The 25,173-nt window shown below is 43.7% G+C and overlaps 2 protein-coding genes across 3 annotated transcripts in view; one reads left to right on the top strand and one right to left on the bottom strand.

Moving 5' to 3' along the window:
- The window catches only part of LOC148898468 (GRAM domain-containing protein 4-like), a 52,396-nt gene extending 51,104 nt beyond the window's left edge, over positions 1–1,292 (top strand). Inside the window, exon 18 of the mRNA XM_088995635.1 lies at positions 112–1,292. Within this exon, the coding sequence (XP_088851761.1) occupies positions 112–225 (114 nt within the window). The 3' untranslated portion in view covers positions 226–1,292. The remainder of the gene's footprint in view (positions 1–111) is intronic.
- A 3,534-nt stretch (positions 1,293–4,826) lies between these two features.
- cdhr5b (cadherin related family member 5b) lies at positions 4,827–24,592 on the bottom strand. 2 transcript variants are annotated; one of them, XM_088995633.1, is made up of 15 exons: positions 24,477–24,592; positions 21,227–21,396; positions 21,102–21,155; positions 20,133–20,222; positions 18,988–19,077; positions 18,808–18,909; positions 15,963–16,148; positions 14,916–15,006; positions 14,735–14,832; positions 14,423–14,626; positions 14,139–14,249; positions 13,993–14,059; positions 9,630–9,983; positions 7,146–7,321; positions 4,827–5,703 (listed from the first exon to the last, which is right to left on the bottom strand). In XM_088995633.1, exons 1-15 carry the CDS (start codon positions 24,550–24,552, stop codon positions 5,203–5,205), a joined length of 2,370 nt encoding a protein of 789 aa, XP_088851759.1. In that variant the 5' UTR covers positions 24,553–24,592; the 3' UTR covers positions 4,827–5,202. The 2 variants fall into 2 exon arrangements, with proteins under 2 accessions (XP_088851759.1, XP_088851760.1); XM_088995634.1 differs by lacking the exon at positions 9,630–9,983.
- Between the last annotated feature and the right edge of the window lie 581 nt (positions 24,593–25,173).

Raw genomic sequence — 25,173 nt, 5'->3', positions numbered from 1 at the left:
GTCACTAAGTAACTAACCAGGTAACTAAGTTAGTCAATCAGTAACTAAGTAAATAAATACCTCCGAGCCAGCCTTATTGATATGGTCAATCGTTGAGCCATTTCTCCTCAGCCGCTGGTGTTTGGAACCATGGCCAATCGGGACGAAGTCTTTGACGCCATCTCGGCCCAACGCAACCTGGTCGTCGCCATGGAGACGGCCGCCGACCCGCCGCCGACGTCGTAACTCTTCCTCCTCATGCGCCGGCCGTGAACAAGTGGACAGGAAATGGCTTCCGAGGACTTGAACCGCGATTAATTTGCTAAAAACCACATTGGATGATCGCGGCTCGTCATGTTGATTGAAGGGTCAGCGGAAGGGCAAAGTAAGGGAATGATCCTTATTTTGGGATTTGCAAATCTTTTGATGTGTTTTTGTACAAGTTCATTGACAAGTGCCTGTTTAGAAGTTTTTTAATTAGTCTGGGTTCCACAATCGGGATAAGGTTTTTATACGTGTTGATACGAGGGAGCAGGAGGTTGTTTGACAAATTGTATTAAAATAAAAGTCAGCAGGAACAAAATGTAAAACATCAAAATCATCTGAACGGAAAAAATACAAAGTAACAAAAGAAGACCAAAAGTAAAAGTCCGCCAAGGTTAAACTAACACATACACAATGCATGCAGAAAACAAGCAGCAAACAAACAATGAACCGGCACCGGATGATCGTGCCGGGTGTCCTTTTAAGTGTCAATGATTAAACGACCAGCACCTGCGAGGCTGCAGGCAGGGCTGACGGCGCTACCCGCTGGTCGCCAATCTGATCGGGACGACCAGCACCTGTGCAGGTGTAGGTGTAGGTGTAGGCGGGGCCGACTGCGCCCCCCGTTGGTCGCCAACCAGATCATGACAATAATTTGTGCATTTGAGGACTTTTCAAAACTTCTCCCATGTATTTCTTTATGAGTTTGCATATACAGTGGGACGTTGGCTTACAAACTTCCCAGATATTGTGTGTAAATCGAAAAGTGTGTATCCCGAAAAATAATTTCCCATAGGAAACCATTAAAATGAGAATAATCAGTTCACAGGTCCCCATAAAACATAATTTTCTACTTTCTAATTTTCTAAGCGTTAAAACTACACAAAATATATCTTATTTTATGTACAATAAATGTGCTATAGTATTATGATTAAAGAAATAAACTGTACTGTACAATAAAGTCATTTTATTTACCTTTGTGATAGTCGTTAATGGCTTGATGGAATGGAGTGTACGATTTCCTCAGCATTAAAACACTTGATGAGGAACGTAAGCTTCTTCTTTCACCATCTTGAGGAATGATCCCTTGTAGGTGCTTTCTCTGTGATAATTGTATCTAGTTCTTCATCAATTGTGATCTGTTGAGCTGGGTTGATAGCTTTTTGCATCAAGTGTACAGATGACTTGTGCGAGTTATTGTGGCTCCTGATTGCTGGAATATTTTAACCTTCCAGTCTACACTCTGCTTTTGAACAAAGTTGAAATGGGTCCAAATTTCACTGTTTTCTATCAATTTTCTCACTATTTCACTTTTTTTTTGTTTCAAGCTCTGTCATCTCCCTTTCGTGTGCGTGTGTGTGTTTTTTCACTCTCGCTCTGTCTGCCTGTCTCTTTAAACCCCGCCCCCACTGCTGGGTTCTTGACCAATCGCGTGGCTTTAACCAAAGATGCCATTTTGTTTTTTGGAGAACGGCCTCACTCTCTCTCTGTCTGTAACCCTATCCCCCACTGCTGCGTTCTTGACCAATCACGTGGCTTTAACCGAAGACTGGGGGCGGGGAATAGAGGACAAAAACAGTGGCCACCATTTTCTTGTTAGAAGAACAGGCTCGTTCGCAAACGACACGTCACTCATTGTGGCAGCTCTGTGTGTATCCCGAAAAATAGTTTGTACGCCAAGGTAAAATTTTCATAAATGTAACGTTCGTAAGTCAAGGGGTTCGTAAACCGAGGTTTCACTGTACAGGTAACATCCGACTTACGACGCAAGTCGAAATTGTCGTAAGTCAAAATGGTCGTAGGTCAAAATCCATTCAAAATGTTGAATCGAGACAAGAAGGTGAAATGACACGCAAACTCCCCCCCTCTGGTGCCATCACGCGGTCGATTGCTGTGTGAGAGTGACATGCTGGCTGGCTGGCCAAAATTGTTGTACGCGTTGCCGGCCTGCTAGCGCGTTGCGGTGCCAGGCGTAGAATTAAAATTTGTAAAAATAGGGTCTGGAGGTCATGGTCGTAAGTTGAGCTGGTCGTATGTCGGATGTTACCTGCATATGTTTATGTTTAATTTAAAAAAATGCTGTCCTTTCACATGAGTGCGTAACTGAACAAGCTCAGCTCGTAACCAGATGGCCTCGCTGCTGTTGCTCTTGCGTTTTTTATTGGCTTTGATGTCCATGTAAACAACAGGTGTCCCGGGGGCCAAATCTGGCCCACCACATTGTGTGGCTGCCGCTGCCCACACGCAGAAAAAACTGATCGTGACTATAGTGAGTTTGACCTTGAGAATTTTGAAAGGCGCTTATAAATTAAATGTATTATTATGATTATTATGATGATTATTATTATCATTATTATTATTTTATTCAGCCCGCGAAAGCAAATCAAACTTGTGAAATTCCATTCTCATCTATCGTGCGAGCTAGCTAGCGATCAAGCTAGCGATCGAGCTAGTAAGCTAGCGATCGAGCAAACAAGCTAGCTAGCTGTCTTTCAATTCAGATAGCTGGCTAATCCCGGTTAAATATAGAATCAACTTTAAAATTCTTCTTTATACATTTAAAGCTATACATAACATTGCCCCCCCATACCTAGCGGACCTTCAAATTTCTATTCCCTCAGATCCTCTTCCTCCTTCCACCTCTGTGTGCCCCCCCATGCCCATCTCAGCACGATGGGGGACAGAGCTTTCAGCTGCTCTGCCTCCAAACTCTGGAACTCACTTCGTCCCAACATTCGTAACATCGATTCTCTTCCCACCTTCAAATTCCATTTCAAAAGCCACCGATTTAAAATTGCATTTTCTGTGTAGCTCTTTCTCTTGTTTCTATTTATAATTGTATTTTATTTATTGTATTCTATTTGTAATGTACTTTGTTTTTTTATATAGTACCTATGCTTGTCAGTGACTGTGACTGAGAGCATGGAAAGGTGTTTAAAATGAAATGTATTATTATTATTATTATTATTATTGGATTGGCCTTTATTAGTCTCGCAGTGGAGAAATTTCCATTTCACAGCAGCAAAGTGATGAAAGGAATGAAAGTAGAAAAACAAAATACATGAGCTGCTGGAAAGGCAGCCACTCATTAATTTTATTATTATTTATGAAAGGCGCTTAAAATAAAAGGTATTATTATTATTATTATAAATCACTTATATTACTGTGACCAAGTCAAGGCCTGTGTGCCAAATCTGGCCCGCCACATCATTTTATTCGGCCCGCCAAAGCAAATCAAACTATCGTTCTCATCTATTGTACTAGCTATCTAGCTAGCAAACTAGCAATCGAGCTAGCAAGTTAGCGCTCTTTCAATTCAGATAGCTGCCTAGTCACTAAAGCTAGCAATCGAGCTAGCTTTAGTGATCAAGCTAACAAACTAGCGATCGAGCTAACAAGCTAGCGATCCAGCTCGCAAGCTAGTGATTGAGCTAGCAAGCTAGCGATCGATCTAGCAAGCTAGCGATCGAGCTAGCAAGCTAGTGATCGAGCTAGCGATCGAGCTAGAAAACTAGCAATTGATCTAGTGGGCTAATGTTCGAGCAAGACATTTAGCAATTGAGCTAGCAGGCCAGCGATCGAGCTAGCAAGCTAGAGATCAAGCTAACAAGCTAGTGATCGAGCTAGCTAGTTCGCGATCAAGCAAGCAAGCTGACGATCGAGCTAGCAAAGTAGCAGTCAAGCTAACAAACTAGCTCTCTTTTAATTCAGATAGCTGGCTAATCATTTATATCACAGTTGTCCAAGTCAAGGTCTGTGGGCCCTATCTGGCCCGCCACATCGTTTTATTCGGCCCGCCAAAGCAAATCAAACTATCGTTCTCAACTATTGTACTAGCTATCTAGCTAGCAAACTAGCAATCGAGCTAGCAAGTTAGCGCTCTTTCAATTCAGAGAGCTGGCTAGTCACTAAAGCTAGCAATCGAGCTAGCTTTAGTGATCAAGCTAACAAACTAGCGATCGAGCTAACAAGCTAGCGATCGAGCTACCAAGCTAGCGATCGAGCTAGCAAGGTAGTGATCGAGCTAGCGATCGAGCTAGAAAACTAGCGATTGAGCTAGTGGGCTAATGTTCGAGCAAGACATTTAGCAATTGATCTAGCAGGCCAGCGATCGAGCTAGCAAGCTAGAGATCAAGCTAACAAGCTAGTGATCGAGCTAGCTAGTTCGCGATCAAGCAAGCAAGCTGACGATCGAGCTAGCAAAGTAGCAGTCAAGCTAACAAACTAGCTCTCTTTTAATTCAGATAGCTGGCTAATCATTTATATCACAGTTGTCCAAGTCAAGGTCTGTGGGCCCTATCTGGCCCGCCACATCGTTTTATTCGGCCCTTGAAAGTAAATCAAACATGTCAAGTGCCATAATGCTTGCTAAAGCCCAAGTACCTTATTGGTTTAGTGAAGGATTTAGCTGTTTTATGAAAATCACTTCTTTTACTCCCCTTTCAAACCATCTCTATTCTTTCGCTAAGATTTTAACCTCATTGTCGTCAACTGAGTGCTTTCTAGCTTTTAGGTAAGTAAATTTTCAAATTGTCCAATGTCAACCACAATAACAGTCACTTGTCTTCATTTCAGATTTAAAACCAGTTACAATCATTTATTTCGATTTTTTTCATTCTGATTGAACGTGGATAATGCTCATATGGAATCAACGGCAATTAGCGATCTGGTTGGACTTGAAATGATCTTGCGCATCTGTGAAGGAGTCCAAAGTTTTGACCAAAATGGTCAAAACTAGCTTGTTTTTTTTTCCTTTGCAGCCTCTCTGACAGACAACCAAAGGTCAGCGAGCGCCTGATTACACCGATATCTTGCCTCCCCCAGCTTGTTAAAATGAGTCTGCCGATGACTGTTACGAGTTTGAGTTTCAGGCGTGGTTCATTCGTCTTTGTTGTTTTCCTTCCTGTCGAGTCACACGGTAATCGTCATCAGCTTTTATCGCTTCTTGCCGCTCCCTACTCAAAGGTCGACGTCCAAACTGTCGTCACCTTCCGGGTCCTGCGCCGGATCCTCCATCCTCCCTCCCGATCCGCCGTCGAGGTCCACCTGGGCCAAGCTTGCCTCTGAGCGCTTAGCGGGGACGTCTTCGTCCTCGTCCTGGCTGTCCTCCGCTCTGCTGTCGGGGATGATGACCACCTCCCCTTTGGCGTGGGGGTCGATGTCCTCCTTGAACCATACGGCCTTGTAGCCTTCCTCCAGGCGGCGTTCTTTGGTCAGGATGGGCTTGACCTCCTTCTCCTTGTCCGAGCTTGTCTGGCTAACGTTTTCGGGGTCCAGGAGGGACCCCAGCGCCCTCACGCCGGACGCTAGGGCGGAGTCGTCCGCCGGCTTCTTTTCTACGGATGTGACAAAAGGACCCCCGGACCCCATGCCGCCGTTATCGTCATCGTCGTCGTCGTGCTGGAAAGCCTCGTTGGTGTACTGGACGCCCTGCTTCTCACCGCCGAATCCCTGGCCCACCTGCGGAGAGAAAAGTGTTTTCAGCGGTACCCTCGGGAAAGAAGATAATAATAATTATAATAATAATAATCGGATCAATATTTCTGTGGGTGAGCAGCGGCAGCCACCCGCGCCAGCGCTCACTCAACCCGGAATAACTCAAATAGATAGAAAGCTAGCCATCTACCTAATAGCCAGTTAGATAGGTAATAGATAGCCAGTTAGCTAGCTAGAGAGCTAACAGCTAGCTAGCCAGCTAATTGATAGCTTGCCAGCTAATAGCTAGCCAGCTATATAGCCAGATAGCTAATAGATAATGGTTATTAGCCAGCTAGATAGCTAATAGATAGCCAGTTAGATAGCCATCAGCTATCAGAATCTGATTCTGATAGCTAATAGCTAGCCAGCTAGATAGCCAGATAGCTAACAAATAGGAGGCTAATAGCCAGTTAGATAACCAGATAGCTAATAGATAGCTCGCTAGTTAATTGATAGATAGCTAGCCAGTTAGATAGCTATCAGATAGCCAGTTAAATAGTCACAGAGCTAATAGATAGCGAGCTAGCCAATTGATAGCGAGCCAGCTAACAGCTAGCCAGCTAGCTAATAACCAGTTAGATAGCTAATAGATAATTAGACATTCAGAGAGCTAATAGATAGCGGGCTAGCCAATTGATAGCGAGCCAGCTAATAGCTAGCCAGCCAAATAGCTAACAGCTAGCCAGCTAGATAGCCAGATAGCTAATAGATAGCTGGCTAATAGCCAATTAGATAGCTAATAGATAGCCAGTTAGACAGCCAGATAGCTATCCGTTATCAGAGTCTGATTCTGATAGCTAATAGTTAGCCAGCTCGATAGCGAGCTAGCTAACAGATAGCCAGTTAGATAGCTAATAGATAGCCAGTTAGATAACCAGATAGCTAATAGATCGCCAGCTAGCTAATTGATAGCTAGCTAATAGATCGCCAGTTCGAGAGAGATGGTCATATCCCCTTTCCCACGACCGCCGAGGGTGTCTTTTCCCGCTTTGTCCATATTGGAACCTAGACTAGAAACTCTAGTCAGGAAAGACGGGACCAAGGAGTGAAGTCAAACAGCCGCAATTGGAAAAGCGGGATTCTAAAACCGCACAACTGTGACCATGTTGTCACATGGTCTTTGTGCTCGGTGTGAAAGGTATCAACATAAATCCTCCTAAATCCTGTGTGGTGTGCCTTGAGTGGTTTCAATCTAGACCAGTGGTTCTTAAACTGGGTTGGATGGAACCCTAGGGGTTCAATGAGTCGGTCTCAGGGGTTCGGTGGATCCTCCGCCGCAGAGGTCCACCCCTCGGTCTAGTCTGCAGTTAGTCGGCGCAGTCAGATGAGTTGGAGACTCGAAACTGGTGGGGTTCGGTGCCTCCAACAAGATGAAGAACCACTGATCCAGACGTGATTGGACACCGAGTTCAGAATTGACTCACAGAGCTTCGGAAAACGCTGGCTTCCTGGATCTTCCTCCAGTCGGCTTTTCCCCTCTGAAGGCGACAAACGAGCACTCCGATGGCCACCGCGCAGACAAAGAGAAGAACGCCGAGAGTCGCCCCCAGCGCGGCCAGGTCCCCTGAACCGAAGCCGCCCGGCGGGATCGGCGCCTTGTCTGGAGCAAAGAGATGTCAACAGTCCATCACCGATGACACGTTGTTCAAGCCACTGTGAAAAACCGAATCGCTCTGGTTGCGTGTCCCTACGAAGGACGGACATTAAATCATGTGAGCTTTAGGATCAGTATTCCTGAACGAAGAAGAGATCTAGACTCCAGGGTTTGCTCCTGGTCCAACATCTGTTTGTGTTTTCTCCATCTATGTGTACATTTCAGCCAACCAGGTCTTGGTTCAAAAGGTTGAATGGAGGCATCTGGACTCCCGCTGGTTGTTGCGTTCAAGCCACTCATCCCCCTCCATACATGTTAGCAAATCCCAGCTGGTTTAGCTCCAGACCAGGTCACAAGCTGAATGCGGCTCCACTGATTGTTGCTATTGTCCTGACTAACGACTGGCCTGATTGCCCCACTTGCTCCGGTATCACCTCATCAGCATTACTAATCCTATGTTGCCTAAGCAGGCTGTTGTACGACCGATCCAAATTGAACCTCACACCACCTTATTGGTTTAGTGAAGGATTTAGCTGTTTTATGAAAATCACTTCTTTTACTCCCCTTTCAAACCATCTCTATTCTTTCGCTAAGATTTTAACCTCATTGTCGTCAACTGAGTGCTTTCTAGCTTTTAGGTGCATATGTACTGCCGATTGAGGCCCACTAGTATCATCCCTGCGATGTTTTTGAAGTCTTTTTTTGAGAATTTGTTTCGTCTCCCCAATGTACTCTTTACAATTTTCATTCTGACAATGTATTGAATAAACTACATTACTTTGTTTTTCATTTGGCAGCCTATCTTTTGGATGCACTAATTTTTGCCTTAAAGTGTTTATCGGTTTGAAATAAGTAGGAATTTTGTGTTGCCAAAGGACTCTTTGTAGTTTTTCAGAAACTCCTGCAATGTAAGGTACTGCTACTCCTCTCCTTTTTGTATCTTCATAATTTTTGGTTTCATTCCCTATTCTTTCTTTCTGACATTTGTTGAATGACCACTGAGGGTACCCACAGTTAGTGAGTGCTCTCCTGATATGTTTTGACTCCTTTTCTCTACCTTCAGTGCTAGTTGGTATTAGTTTAGCCCTATGCTGGAGGGTTCTGATAACTTCTAGTTTGTGTAGTAGAGGGTGGTTAGAATCGAAAAGTAAGTATTGGTCAGTGTGCGTAGCCTTCTTAAAGACTTCTGTTTTTAGCGCTCTGTCCTCTTTTATAATTACTTTACAATCCAAAAAGGCTAGTTGGTTCACTTTTATGTCCTCACGAGTAAATTTAATGTTGATGTCTACCGAGTTGAAGTGATATGTGAAGAATTGAATTTCTTGTTTTTTTAATTATTACGAATGTATCGTCCTCATATCTAAACCAGTGTCTGGGTTTTGTCCCCGGGAAGGATGTGAGGGCCTGTTTCTCCATCTCTTCCATGTACAGATTAGCCACTATAGGTGAAACTGGTGAGCCCATAGCACAACAATGAATTTGTTTGTAAAATTTCTCCCTAAATTGAAAATAAATAGTATTAAGGCAGATTTCCAATAATTGGCAGATGTGGTCCGGTTTATTATATAGTACAGTTTATTTCTTTAATTATAATACCATAGCACATATATTATACATAAAATAATGTATATTTTGTGTAGTTTTAAGGCTTAGAAAATTAGAAAGTATAAAATTATGTTTTATGGGGACCTGGGAACGGATTATTCTCATTTTAATGCTTTCCTATGGGAAATACATTTTTTGGGATACACACTTTTCGCCTAACACACTCTGTCCTGGAACCAATTAAGTTCGTAAGCCAAGGTATCACTGTACCCGGAGGAAAGCCCCACGGGGATAACATGCAAAGTCCACACAGGAAGGCCAAAGCCCTGGATTCCACCCCCCAGGTAGCTGAACGTCAGATGACGCAAAGCGGTCAGTCCCAACTGAAAAGAGTCCAGTTGCCTGTATTCGTCATTCTCAGACCATGCTTGCATGTCTTGGGAACGGGATAAGAAGTTATAGTTGAAGGAGAAAACTCACAACCATGCAGAGAACATGTAAATTCCAGATACAAAGGCCTAGATCCCAACCCCTGAAATTCACAACCGTGAGACAAACATGGTCCATCCGTCCATCCGTCTTTGATATTTTGCAGGTAACGCCTTGGACTACCGGCCCGTCAACCAAGCGTACTCGCATTCACACAGTCACAGAGTTGGAACTGAACCCATTCTGCCTAAGGAAATCATGTGGAGAAACCGCTAAAAATCTGATTGGAAAACCTCTCGGCCAATCGGGTGTGAGCTAGTCAGACAAAATCCATGACCACCTGTGTGAGGGTCCGCCGGGCTGGTGGGATCGTTGGTGACCAGCGGTGTCACCTGCGATTCTGTAACGGCGATCGCGGTGGTGCTACTTGTGCTCGTGGGCGTGATGCCAGATGTGATGCCGTCCCCGGTGGAAGTTCTGGAGTTTGTGGTGGACTCTATCGGCACTTCTGTGGTTCTGCCCTCAGTGGAAGTACCATTGTTGGTGGTCGTCTCCATTGTTTCCGTGGTTTGGGGTTCGGTGGATGCATCGGGATTAGTGGTATACTCTGCCTGATCTGTGGTCCCACTGTTGGTGGTAGCGGAGCTGGTCAAGCTGTCAGGAGTGCTAGAGGGCAAGGCGGTGGTGGTGAGACCTGAGAGGAGAGCACATGTGAAACTTAGGGAGCCACAATTCTGGGCTGCGACTGACCGATGATCAAACAGGGAAACAATCCTCAACTATACGTCTGTGTAAACTCTCCGTCGTACAGGAGTGGTCCATCGATGAGAAGGTTTCTTCATCCGTCATCTGTACTTCTTTGAAGGTGTCGGACGTTTTGCTGGTATCCAAGAGGCTTCGTCTACGACCTAAAATTTGCTTGTAGTTTTGGCCCTATATATACCTATATATCCCTACTGTCCAGACGTGGCGCTGTCAGACTGCTATGATGGGTCCTTGCTCTCTCTTAAATCGCCATGATGGGGTGAGGTTCAATTTGGATCGTTCCTACAAGAGACTTCTTAGGCAACATAGGCTTAGTTATGCTGATGAGGTGATACCAGAGCAAATGGGGCAAACAGGCCAGTCATAGACCCCATACTCAGGCAAGACAATAGAAGTCGGGATAATTGAAGTAATCAGTGTAGCCACAGGGAATAGTCCTCTGCTCCCCCCAACCTGAGAGCAGGGACCTATCATAGCAGAGTCTGGCACCGCCACATCTAGACAGTAGGGATAAATATATTGGGCCAAAACTACCAGCAAATTTTAGTTCGCCGACATAGCCTCTTGGATAAGAAGCGAAACGTCCAACACCTTCAAAGAAGTACAGATGACGGCTGAAGAAACTTTCTCATCAATCCACAACTATGTCAGGTCCAACTCTGTCTATGGTATTTCCTGTTGTTAGTGCTCTTGTCTTCAAATTTAAAATGTATGATTGGCCTCCGGATGGTCCCAGGAAGCTTCGCTTGTGCGTTGCCCCTCTGTATTCTTTTCTTTGTCCCTTAACTAAGGCGTCCATTCCACAAAACAAGAACTACTGGACCTCTTGTAGCTTCTCCAACTCTACCCCGCGTAAACTCATCATTCCATCCATTCATTTCAGACATTATTCACTCCTCGCTGTCCTCAGGAATCGTCCCTCTCCCCCCTCAAAACGGCGGCTGTGACACCAATTCTTAAAAAGCCTGGATCTGATCCCAATGACTCCAAGAACCTTAACCCCATTTCTCACCTTTCTTTTATTTCCAAAATCCTAGAAAAAGTCTCACCTCTCCCAGAATGATCTCTACGAATCATTCCGATCTGGTTTCCGCCCCACCACAGTACAGAAGCAGCTCTCTTAAAAGTCAGGAATGATCTTCTTTTGGCAGCTGACGCCGGTTTACTCTCCATCCTCGTCCTTCTTGACCTCACTGCAGCTTTTGACACCATTTCTCATCCCATCCTCCTTGACAGACTTTCCTCCATAGGGATCACCGACCCGCTCCTACCTTGGTTCCACTCATACCTCTCTCAGTTCATCCAGATTAACTCCTTCACTTCACAGTCCTCTCCTGTATCTTCTGGTGTTCCCCAGGACTCTGCAGCAAACCTGACGCCTCTCTTCCACCTTCTTCCCTTTCACTCTGCCTTTCTGAAAGTTAATCCTGGTTTAGCCATAACTTCCTCAAATTTAACAGCGAAAAAACTGAAATTCTCCACGTTGGTACCAAATCCACCTTGAGCAAAGCTAACAGTTTGTCTCTCACTATTGACATTTCAACCGTTTCTCCCTCCCATCAGGTGAAAAGCCTAGGTGTCATCCTTGACAGCACACTATCTTTCCACTTCCATCTGCGTACTTCCACCTACGCAATATCATTGTCTTCGCCTGTCTCTCACTCCTCACACCACTGCTATTCTCGCTCATAGTCTTGTCACCTCCCGGATTAACTATTGCAATTCACTTCTCTTTGGTGTCCCTCAGAAACTTGTCCACAAACTTCAACTCGTCCAGAATTCTTCAGCCCGGATCATCACCCTCATCCTCCAAGAGCTCCACTGGCTCCCGGTCAAATATAGAAGCAACTTTAAAATTCTTCTTTATACATTTAAAGCTATACATAACATTGCCCCCCCATACCTATCTTACCTTCTTCAAATGTCTATTCCCTCTCGTTCCCTCAGATCCTCTTCCTACCTCCACCTCTGTGTGCCCCCCCCTGCCCGTCTCAGCACAATGGGTGACAGTGCCTTCAGCTGCTCTGCCCCCAAACTCTGGAACTCATTTCTGTCACGTGCGAGTTGACAGCGGGGTGCGGGGCAGCCTCTCCCAGCCGCCCTACACCTGCTGTCAATTCCCTAATCACGGACATGGGGCATTTATACGGTTCGCGGTCCCCTCGCCAATGCCGGATGATTGACTGACCTCGTATCTCGACCGTATCCTGGACTCTTACTACGGTGCGTGAGTTTGCCGGTCCGAGGTGTTGACCCACGTCCCGTAAATTATCATTATCTTCCGGGATTGTGAACTTTTTGCACCCCCGTGTGCCATTTGCTTTTTAAGCGCAGTAGGCGGGTCGGTTCACCCCCTACCTCCCTAATCGCTGTGTTTTAAGATTTCTTTCGTTTGTTATATTCCTGGTCCGCGTGTTTATCGGACATGCGCCTTTTGTTCGAGAATAAACATCCTGCAAGATCGTCCGTCTCTGTCGCTGGCTTTGGGATCCCAACATTCCACTACGTTCCGACGAGTCCGCTGCCTTCAGTCTCGCTCGGAACATGACAACTTCCTCCCAACATTCGTAAGATCTCAAAAGCCACCTATTTAAAATTGCATTTTCTGTGTAGCTCTCTCTCTCTTGTTTCTATTTATAATTGTATTCTATTTATTTATTCTATTTGTGATTGTATTTTATTTATTAGAGTACCTATGCTTGTCTGTGACTGTAAAGTGTCCTTGAGAGCTTTGAAAGGCGCTTAAAATGGAATGTATTATTATTATCAGAATCAGAATCATAATCGTCTTTATTGCCAAGTATGTAGAACACACAAGAAATTTGTTTCCGTTCGAACACGCTGCACTAGTATCATCATCAAAAAATTCCATTTGGGCCACTGTTCAAAGAGTTAATGGCTTGGGGGAAGAAGCTGTTTAAATGTCTACTGGATTTGGTGCGCATGGATCGGTAGCGCCTGCCTGAGGGGAGTAGCTGGATAAGGTGGTGGACAGGGTGCAGAGGGTCCAGTAGGATTTTCCGCGCACTAGTTTGGATTCTTGCAGTGTGCAAGTCCTCGAGAGTGGGTAGGGCGGTGCCAATGATTTTTTCCGACGTCCTAACCGTCTGTTGACGTCGGATTTTGTCCATTTGTGGCGCCCCGAACCAAACTTATTATTATTATTATTATTATTATTATTATTATTATTATTATTATTATTATTATTATTCCCACATCCTCCTCTTCAGTCACACCTCAACTCAACTGACCTTCAGTCCCAATTTCTTCAATGCTTCTCACCGCTTCTCTCATTTCTCTTCCGCCCGGTCCATAACTACACAGCCGATCTGGAAAGATCTGCAATGTATGGATACTCCTGTGGGACCTTATCCGTCCATCATCACGGAAAAACAAGAAGGGACTCGGATCTAATCCCGACAGAAAATGGAAGATGGCTCTTGAGTGGTTTGGATGTGACAATCAAGAAATGCTAACAGCAGCCCACTTGTTTGGTATTCCACGATCATGGGTTGATAGTTTTGGTGCCTGAGACGTTCAATGATTTTCAGAGCAGAAGGTCCATTCCATAGCCGCCACTAGAAAGACTCTGGAGTAAGGATTAATATCAGTTATTTGCCTGGCATGATTGCCAATTCTGTTTTTCAGCTTCCCGGAGGGTCAGTAGCTGATCATACTGTAAGTCTCTGTATTTCCGATGCTCTTCTTGATGAAGTCCATCACCAAACAAGGAAAAAGTTCATATCCGGCCGCCTCCCAAGAACCCCATTCATGTTCAGGACTCGCTCTGTGATTTTTGGCTCAAGAGGCAAACTCTGCAACGGAGTTTACCGGCGGGTGACCAAGCTACGGATGGGAGTCGACGGTCCTGAATTTGGGTCCGACTCCCATCCGTAGCTTTGACATCTCTGCCTGCCCGGTGTGAAAGGTCTTCTTACCTGATTTCACCTCCACCGTGAGCTGCGCTCTTACACTCTCCCCATTGGACGTGTCCACCGCCTCCACCTGAAGGGTGAGGTCTCGGGTTTAGCAGCCGATGGCCGCGCTCGTGTTCCCGACCAGGTTTTGGAGTGGGGGAACTCACTTGCAGAGAGAGAGTGGCCTCCAGGAGATTCATGGTCATGAACAAGTATCCGTTAACAATAGAGAAGTCCTTGCTTCCGATGATGTCATAGACAATGTGAGGGTTTATACCCTAGTAGGGCAGGAAGAGGAAGGCGATGTCAACGCGTATGGCGGACTCAAACTTAAAAACAACAACATAATCAAGGAAACTGGTTCTCAAATGATCTACAGGAGAGACCGAAGAAGTACGCTTGCGCAAAGTGATAATTCGAGTTTAGTGATCAATAATCCATACGGCTTTACCCCCACAATGGCGTAGTCCTCATCCAAGGCGATGATCTGAAGCGGCACATCCTTGTTGGTCGGATCCGTCGCCATGGCGCCCACCGATGAGACCACACACTGGTACGCAGGCCTCTGGAATTGCGGTTTGTGCAGGCTCTTCACCTGAACGCTGACTGTGAGGCTAGCAGTGGCAAACTGAGAACTGCTTGGTGTCTGGGCCGCCTGCCACAGAAGCGGAAACCATCATAGAGGGCTTTCTTGGTCAAGTCCTGACTCAAGTTGGATTGAACAAAAACAACCCAATGGAATCAAAGATTTGGTAGGACTCACAAGAACTGTCAGACTGATAGTTCCCAATACGTTGGCCGCCTTCACCATGCTGACATTGCCGGTGTTTGGGTTGATGTCGAACAGCCCGGCTTCATTTCCTGGTACAGACAGCAAGATGAGACCATGGCAGATTCCAAGGGGCGGGGTTGGAAATGTGAATTACAAGGGATGCCCGTTTTACCGCTGAGGAAGGAGTAAAGGATGGCCTCGTTGATTCCAACGTCGCCGTCAATGGCGTGAAGTGGCCCTGGCTTCAGCGTCAAGGGCTCGGCCTGTTGTAAAGTCCGGATCAAAAACCAAATCAGACGAGGACATTTGCGAACGTTCCATCGTACGACTGGATAAACCACTCAGAATCGGAATAATTTATTTAGATTTCAAAATCTTCATTCAAACGTTTGCTTTATCGAATAAAGCAAACGTTTGATTTGAAAAACTTTTTTTTTTTTCTTGAAGAAGTTGTCGGTCACCCGGGTGGAGACGTTTTGTATGTTGTACGCCCGTCATAAAAGTTGCACGCCGCAGGCGTCCGGGCAGACATTATTTCAGACACCGCTATAAAACGTTTTTCTGATGTAAGTTAGGAAACAAAAAAATGGTGTCAGTTGTCCTTTTGTTATGTACGAGTTGACAGCTGGGGCGGGGCCGCCTCTCCCGACTATCCCCTAATCACCGACACTGGGAGATTTAAACGAGTTGCTGTTACCTCACCAGTGCCGGATGATTACACCTCGTGCCTCGCCCGTGTCTTGGACTTTGCCAGTACAAGAGTTTGCTTCGTCTGAGGTGATTGTTTGCCGCGATCGCGTAAGTTTGTTGCTTTCCGGGATCGCGAGCTTTTGCACCCCCGCGTGCCATTTTATTTTGCCTAGCTTGATAGACTGGACGGATTGCCCCCGCCAGCCTACTCGCTGTACCCCTGTTTGGTTTCTTTTGTCACATTATTCCGGGTCCGTGGAATCATCGGACCCGTGCCTTTTGTTGGAATAAAATCTCTGCCAGCACCTACGTCTCTGCCGCCTTCTTAGGGATCCAACCCCTTTTACCGACGTTCCAATGAGTCAGCTACTCCTGTCACGACGTGACACCTTTAAGGTCACCGTTGTCCCGAAACGAATAATCGGCCCGATGCGAATATGTGACTTCCAGCTTCCAACTTCCAGCTCAGAATGGTCTGACTTTTCATGTGGCGTGAGAAAAGGAATCCTTGATCATGAGGGGAACTGGCCTGCATTTCGTTGAGGTTCACCCAGCTGCTGTAGCCGGTGTTCTGGCAGACCACGGCGCCGGCCACCTCGTGTTTATTGCAGGGCTGAAACCAGGGTGGTCTGTTGTCCACGTCGACCACGTTGACTTGGATGGTAGCGCTCGTGCTGAATGATACCTGGCCATCGGAACCGGACAACGGCGTGTCCTTGTCCAAAGAAAAGGGACAAGCTCGCTGAGGACCTCAGTTGCAAACAAAGCCACCATCATCACCCTAGATTGTTCTTCAACCGATTTGTCTGTAAATGGCATTGAAGTGCTGATAAAACCGGAAGAGAGATTCTCCATGATTGTTTTTAAGTTGCCTGACCGACAGAGTAGCATACAAAGACACGATGGGCCACCGAAACTTCAGGAAGCACTAGCAATAGTTTTTGACTCCTCTAGATGGCACTCTTGGTCTAGAGATGTCATGGAATTTGAATAAACAGTGATATCTCAGCTCATGAACTGAATTGGTTCTCAGAAACTGTGTCTAAGGCAAAAATGTCATCTTCCAAACATGTATTTTCCATAGAAAACCATTAAAATGAGAATAATTCGTTCCCAGGTCCCCGTAAAACATCATTTTTACTACAACTTAAAACAACATAAAATAGACATTATTTTATGTATAATAAATGTGATACTGTTTTTTAATTCAAGAAATAAACTGTACTGTATAATCAAGTGGTTTTATTGACCTTTGTGATGGTCGTTGATATTGTTGCCTCTTGATGATATCCGAGTGAGCTTTCCATGCTTTCTCTGCGATAACACCCTCACTCACAATGTCCCCTGCTCGCTGCTTTTCGTTAATCCAAATTAACAGAAATTTTTCAACCTCTTCTAAACAGTAACCCAAATAGAACTGTATCGTGCCTCCATTTTCTCCATTTTTTGATGATACTAGTGCAGCGTGTTCGACCGGAGACAAATTCCTTGTGTGTTCTACATACAGTGATACCTCAGCTCACAAACTTAATTGGTTCCCAGAAAGTGTGTATAAGGCGAAAAGTCCGTCTGCCAAACATGTATTACCCATAGGAAACCATTAAAATGAGAATAATCCGTTCCCCGGTCCCCATAAAACATTATTTTCTGAGGAATAAGCCTAAAAAGGCCAACCGACGTCTCCGGATAAGTTGTGTCCATAATTTGTAAAATGGCTTCAAATGACTTCTACGGAGCGTATTTTAATAAGATTCCACCGCATATAGCTATATTATATGTTTTAAGACTCGCGCTGAATATTCAGAATATTCAGTTTTGTTTTTGAGTTGGTGACGAGTCCGTACGTGACGTCACTAAAGGAACGCCCCTGACCGAAAAAAAGACACATTGTAGCAGTGCTTCCATCACGTCAATGTATTTTGCTGTACTTGTTGGGGCTGAAAACCTCGTGTTGCACCCAAAAGCCGCCAGAAGAGGGCATCCAAGCTCCATGGAAGGAATTTATCAGCCTGTGGAAACAGGCTGATTCATTCCTCACGGGAGCTGGTCGTCATTTTTCTGCCTCTTTTCTAGGACGCTACATTGCAGTCCAGATGCCTCAAAATGACACGGAATAAATTCTTTAATCGATTGCAAACATGTATGCTTTCCTCTTCAGAACTATTTGAATCATATTCATAAGTGGATGTGTAACAAGAAAGCATATTCTCCGAATCTGAAGCCATTGTTTTAATTCTCCAGCAATGCAAGACGTCTTAGCGTGACATCTCGAACTGGGGGCGGGAACTTCTGAAAATGCCTAATTCGCAGCTAATTTTTTTGCAGATTTTGGACACGTTAAGTCATTTCTATTGGTGTTTTGCATTTGAATAAAAATATCATGTTTTGGGTATTTTAGATGCTATAAAACGTTTTTCTGATGTCCGTTAAGAAACACTAAAAGTGGCGTTGGTTGTCCTTTAAAACTACACAAAATAGACCTTATTTTATGTATAATAAATGTGCTATTGGATTGTAATGAAAGAAATAAACTGTACTGTGTCAATCAAGTCATTTTATTGCTATCTATTAGCTATCTGGCTATCTAACCGGCTATCTATTGGCTATCTAACTGGCTATTTGCGTTATTCTGGGTTGAGTGAACGATAATACCTTCACTCACACTGTCCCCTGCAAACTGCTTTTCGTTCAGAAGTGTTTAGGTTATTGCCCGAGACCGTTGCTTAGACAACCCAGAAATACCCTTAGCCACACGTAGCAACTTAGCGTACTGGTACTGGGACGCTAAATCACACACGCACACCTCATTGGTGTTTTTCAATGATCTCCTTCTGCTCGACCGTAATTTTCTTTTGTGTCCTCTTCGTCTTAACACTAGCCTGTGATGGGGTCTTTTTCGGTCCCATAAAAGCAAAAGTACTCCACTTTTGCTTTTTTGTGTGTTTTTGTGTTGATTTCTCGATAACAAACCACGACGGCACTCAAAGAAAGGCGGTATGGAAAACTAGTTCGCAAGCCACCGTGGTGGTGTGTCGTCCCCCGAAAACTCGTTCGTATGTCAAGATTATATTCTGGCGAATTTAATGTTCGTAAAAGGAAATGTTTGTGAGCTAAAGCGTTCGTAAGCCGAGGTATCACTGTATTTCCATTGCATTCACTTTTCTATTCAAACCAGACCACCATCGAGAGGAGTCAAAACAGAGAACACAAGTGCTTCATGAAGCTTCGTTTTTGGACTAATCCAACTCTAATCAACTTGATTGACATGGTGCTTTCGCAACAGTTCGCAACTGTCCAAAGCAATTTACAGATCATGCGGCAAAATGCTTAAAAGCTAAAAACAGTCTGCTGTGAAATCGGTGATGCATTATTACCTGAACATTCAACACCATCTTCACATTTTTGACTTTGTCATAATCCAGAACGCTCTGGATGACCAATTGAGGGTTTTCAGGCGACGCCAGTCGAAAATAACTCTGAAGAAATACACAACAAACGCAGAAAATATATTTTTAAAAAAACGTTGAAATCCAGAGACTAGATGAAGAACGTACCGATGCCGATGTCAGCGTGTAGAAGAGCGTCGTGTCCTCGTCCAAGTCGGTGGCGGGAAATTGTTCAAGGAAGGTCCCCACAGGCAACAGCTAAGATGCCAAACAGGGACCGGTCAGAATCGCTTCGTGAACATATACTACAGTGATACTTTGTCTTACGAACTTAATTGATTCCCAGAAAGGGTGTGTAAAGCAAAAAGTGTGTATTCCAAAAATTCATTTCTCATAGGAAACCATTAAAATGAGAATAATCGTTCCCAGGTCGCCATTAAACATAATTTTCTACTAAATAAGCCTTAAAACTACATGCAAAATACCTTATTTTATGTATAATAAATGTGCTATGGTATTGTAGCGAAAGAAATAAACTGTACTGCATAATAAAGTCGTTTTATTTACCTTTGTGATGGTCGTTGATGGCTTGATGGAATGGATAGCTTTTTGCATAAAGTGTCTCAAGGAGCTCTGCGTTGTACATCTTGGAAGTTGTGATATTGCAACAGCAACAGATGCAGGCAGACACACGAGAAACTTCATTAATAGCTGGTTCCCTTGCTTGTATGTTATCTTCAAATTGTACAGATGGCTTGTGCGGGTTATTTGTGGAGCCTGAGTGATGGGATATTTTAACCTTGCAGTCTAAACTCTATCAATAAAGTTGAAATGGGTCTAAATTTTTCTGTGTCTTCTATCCATTTTCTCACCTTTTCACGTTTGTTTTTTCTTTGTAGTGCTAACCTGTTTCATGTGCTCACAGCGTGCTTCTGTTTCTCTAACCCGTCCTCCTTCTCCTCACTGCTGCGTGTGTCTGTAATTCTCCCTCCCTCTTCTACAATTGACCAATCACATGCGGCTTTAACCGAAGACTGGGGGCGGGGAATAGAGGACAAAAAAAGTCGGCTGCCATTTCCAGCTCCATGTTAGGAGACGGCTCTCTTCGTTCACTTCAGATGTCAGGCTGCAAGAAACGGCTCGTTTGCGAACGACACATCACTCATTGTGGCGCTCCGTGTGTTTCCCGAAAACTAGTTTGAATGCCAAGATTATATTCTCGCAAATTTAACGTTCGTGAGGTGAAAAGTTCGTTAGCTAAAGCGTTCATAAGCCGAGGTATCACTGTACAAAGACTTTCGCAACGCACTCGCCTCCTTGACTTGGATCTGGTACACGTCCTTGGCGAAGACCGGCGGATTGTCGTTGACGTTTTGCACAAGGACCACAATGATCAGGACCAACTGAGGAATCATATTGGATTGATTAGTGTGTGTTCGTGTGTGTGTTTATGTGAGCTGTCTATCTCTTAGCTATTTATTAGCTGTCCATAAGCTATCTGGCTAGCTATTAGCTGTCTAGCTGACTGGCTGTAAGCTGTCTATCTATTTGCTATTTATTTGCTATGCTTTTATCAGCTGGATAGTCGGCTGGCTGTAAGCTCTCTAGCTGGCTAGCTGTTGGCTATCTGGCTATCTCTTCGCTATTTATTTGCTATCCATTAGCTGCCTAGCTAGTTATTTGCTGTCTAGTTGACTGGCTGTAAGCTGTCTAGCAGGCTAGCTGTTGGCTATCTGGCTATCTCTTCGCTATTTATTTGCTATCCATTAGCTGCCTAGCTAGTTATTTGCTGTCTAGTTGACTGGCTGTAAGCTGTCTAGCGGGCTAGCTGTTGGCTATCTGGCTATCTCTTCGCTATTTATTTGCTATCCATTAGCTGCCTAGCTAGTTATTTGCTGTCTAGTTGACTGGCTGTAAGCTGTCTAGCGGGCTAGCTGTTTATCTATTAGCTGTCCATTAGCTAGCTGGATAGCTATTAGCTGTCTAGCTGGCGGCTATATGGCTATCTATTCGCTATTTATTTGCTATCCATTAGCTAGCTAGCTATTCTATCTATTTGAGTTACTTCGGGGTTGAGTGAACGACGGCGCATGTGGCTGCCGCTGCTCACCCACAGAAAAACTGATCCTGTGACTGTAAAGTGACCTTGAGAGTTTTGAAAGGCGCTTAGAAATCAAATGTATTATTTTGTGTGTGTGTGTGTGTGTGTGTGTGTGTGTGTGTGTGTGTGTGTGTGTGTGTGTGTGTGTGTGTGTGTGTGTGTGTGTGTGTGTGTGTGTTACTTCGAGGCCCGCTTCCGTTCTGCACTTCACCACGACCTCGTGAATTTGGCTGGTCTGCAAGCAAAAAAATTGTCCGATTGTTTTTGGGAGTAGGCGCTCCCGGCCTGGCGGTCAGTTGATCTCACCTCATAGTCCAGAACCTCTTTGGCAAGCAGGCGGTTCCCCTCGAGGGCGAAGGGACCGTTGGCGGGATCCTCCAGGAAGGGCGTGACTCCGTCCGCGACAGTGATGGTCTCTACCACGTCGTCCACCCTGTTGTTTTCCTTCACGTTGACCGTCGGGCGAGCGCTACACACTGATGGGAGATGCCTTTAGCACGCCGCAAATCTACGAGGTCAGAGTTCACTAGGCCCTCATCTGAAAACCTCACCCGAGTAGCCTCAATATAAAGCCATGTTTTTTTGTATTGAAATAACACTAAAAAGTTGTCATATATATATATGTGTGTGTGTATGTTACTTCGAGGCTATCTATTCGCTATTTATTTGCTATCCAGCTAGCTTTTCTATCTATTTGAGTTACTTCGGGGTTGATTGAACGCTAACGCATGTGGCTGCCGCTGCTCACCCACAGAAAAACTGATCCTGTGACTGTAAAGTGACCTTGAGTTTTGAAAGGCGCTTAATAGATAGCTAGCCAGCTAATAACATAATAACATACATATATACATATATACATATATATATATATATATATATATATATATATATATATATATATATATATATATAGATAGATAGATAGATAGATAGATAGATAGATAGATAGATAGATAGATAGATAGATAGATAGATAGATAGATAGATAGATAGATAGATAGATAGATAGATAGATAGATAGATAGATAGATATTATACTATTAGCTATATAGCTATCTAGGTGGCTAGCTATCTAGCAACTAGATTCTAGCTAGCTATCTGTTGGCTATCTATTAGCTATCTACTTGTGGGTTAACTAGCTTACTATCTATTTACTTCCGGATTGAGTGAACGCTGGCGCGTCTGGCTGCCGCTGCTCATCACAGAAAAACTTATGTGACTGTAAAATAACCTGGAGAATTTTGAAAGGCACTTAGAAATGAAATGTATTATTATTATTATTATTATTATTATTATTATAGGGTGCGTGTGTGTATGTGGTGGGCGGTCGGGGCCTAAAAATATCTGAATCACATTTTGTCCATGAATTCTTATGAAATAATTCCAAATCGTCTTGTCAATCACAAGCCAATCATAGTATCACAAGTCGCCAGTGATAAACACATACTGGCCAAAGCTAGCATACTGGATCTGTAGGAAGCTGCATAAGCAAATATATTTTTGTGTTGATTTCATTGCACTTTTGTCAACCCACAATGGCTGAAGTTTTTGATTGCAGATTTACTTTCAAGACAGACTTTTCAAGAATCGCTTCAAAGCGAGCAAAAATAGCAAATCATATTGCAATTTTCTATGGTTATCATAAATCCACAAGTTCGAACAATTTAATGACTATTTTCAACGGTTGCTTCAAGTCACAAGTTATTTCTTGGCGAATGACACCCTCTAGTGGATGTGATGAAACACCATTGATTCAGTTGTAGCACTACTGAAGATAGTACTGAAGTACTGTAGTACTACTACAATAGATGAACGCACCACAATAATCAAGGACCCGGAGGACAGAACACAAGAGGAAAAACCCACAGATTTAAAATTGCATTTTCTGTGTAGCTCTCTCTCTTGTTTCTATTTATAATTGTATTTTATTTATTGCATTATATTTGTGATTGTATTTTATTTATTATAGTACATATGCTTGTGTGTGACTGTACAGTGTCCTTGAGAGCTTTGAAAGGTGCTTAAAATGTAATGTATCATTATTATTATTATTATAATTATTATTATTATGAAGGCCTACAAGTCACATACACGGGCCAACACTGGTATGTACGTCAATAATAAATAAGTACATATGCACGTACTTTTTTATTTCGATTTATTTTATGTATACAGTGATACCTCGGCTTACGAACACTTTAGCTAACGAACTTTTCGCCTTACGAACGTTAAATTGGCGAGAATACAATTTTGGCAGACAAACTTTTTTTCGGGAAACACACGGAGCGCCACAATCAGTGATGTGTCATTCGCGAACGAGCCGGTTCATGGAGCTCCTGAAATGGCAGCCGGCTTTTTTGTCCCTCTATTCCCCACCCCCAGTCTTCGGTTAAAGCCGCACGTGATTGGTCAAGATCCGTGGTAGTGGAGGGAGGAGACACACGCAGCAGGACACATGCAGCAGTGAGCAGGGGGGAGGGGTTACAGAAACAGAAACACACAAAAGGGAGACGACAGAGCTTGAAGCAAAAAAACAAGAGTGAAAAATAAAACAACAAAAGTGAAATGGTAAGAAAATGGATAAAAACAGTGAAATCTGGACTCGTTTCAACTTTATTGATAGTTCAAAGGCAGAGTGTAGACTGCAAGGTCAAAATATCCCATCAATCAGGCTACACAAATAACCTGCACAAGCCATCTGGACAATTTGAAGAGAACATACAAGCAAGGGAACCAGCTATTAATGAAGTTTCAAGTGTTTCTGCCTGCATCTGTTGCTGTTGCAATATCACAACCCAGAGCTCATTGAGACACTTTATGCAAAAAGCTATCCATTCCATCAAACCATCAACGACCATTATAAAGGTCAATAAAATGACTTTATTATACAGTACAGTTTATTTCTTTAATTAGAATACCATAGCACATTTATTATACATGAAATAGGGTATATTGTGTGTAATTTAAGGTTTAGTTGAAAATTATGATTTATGGGAACCTGGGAACAGATTGTTCTCAATTTAATGGTTTCCCATGGGAAATTAATGTTTGGAATACACACTTCGCCGTACACACACTTTCTGTTGAACTGATTAAGTTTGTAAGCCAAGGTATCACTTTCTATGTAAATATGTACTTTTTATGTTTGATTGTTTTTTTTATAATAATAATAATACATTTCATTTATAAGCGCCTTTCAAAACTCTCAAGAACACTTTATAGTCACAGGATATTTTTTTTCTGCGGGTGAACAGCGGCAGCAACACGCGCCAGCGTTTTTCAGCGAACAACAAATAAAGAAACACGTGTATCCGGTTTTGGATGATGATTTTAGAAAAAGTTGCCAGTGATAAATTCGCCGAAAAACTCAAATTTCAAAATAAAATCCCCACAGAGCAGAAAAGATCTTTTTTTTTTGCGTCTTTTGAGGCGTGAGAACTCTTTGTTTCGTTTAGTATTTCACAACAATGTGAACACTCCAAAGAGTAATGGAGGTCCCTACTTTGAACGACTTCACTTTTCAATGTACGGATCCGAGCGAGCGGGCGGGACTCACTTTCCTGGCCTTCCGCGGCGGCGGCGACGAGCGAAAGCATCAAAAAGGAGAAGCAAAACTTGCTGGCGGCGTCCATTTCGGGCCACGACGAGCTTCTCGTCTGCTTATCGGCTGGCCTTGACGAGACACAATGGACTTTTCCCCGCCATAAAGCGTTTTTTTTTTTGTTTGTTTGCACAGTCAGCGAAGATATTTTATGACATTTAGCTTTTTTAACCCTCGCGTTTCCTACTTGTGTCAAATTTGAGGTAACCAATGGTGTTTTGGATTGGATTGGATGCACCTTAATTCGTCTCGCAGTGGAGACATTGACATTTCACAGCAGGAAAGTAAGGAAAGAAAGAAGTAGATAAATTCGTTTAAAAAAAAATCAAAATAAAATCAAAACAGAGTATCAAATAGGTTCAAATGGAGTACAATTAACAATAATATAATTATATAAATACAAGCTCTCTATTTGTTACATAGCAGGCTAGCTATCTATCTAGCTAGATAGCTCTCTATTTGCTATCTAGGTGGCTAGCTATGTAGCTAGCTCTCTAATTGCTATCTAGCTGACTATCTAGCTAGCTAGAGAGCTCTCTATCTATCTATTTATCTATCTATCTATCTATCTATTCTCTAGCAACCTAGCTTTCTATCTGTTTGAGTTACTTTCGGGTTGAGTGAACGCTGGCGTGTGTGGCTGCCGCTGCTC

The sequence above is a fragment of the Hippocampus bargibanti genome, linkage group LG05 (assembly GCF_051943395.1).
Source record: "Hippocampus bargibanti isolate YZ-2025 linkage group LG05, ASM5194339v1, whole genome shotgun sequence".
Classification (NCBI taxonomy): domain Eukaryota; kingdom Metazoa; phylum Chordata; class Actinopteri; order Syngnathiformes; family Syngnathidae; genus Hippocampus; species Hippocampus bargibanti.
Note: the sequence above shows the minus strand (reverse complement) of the source record. Positions and strands in the feature narration are given on the sequence as shown.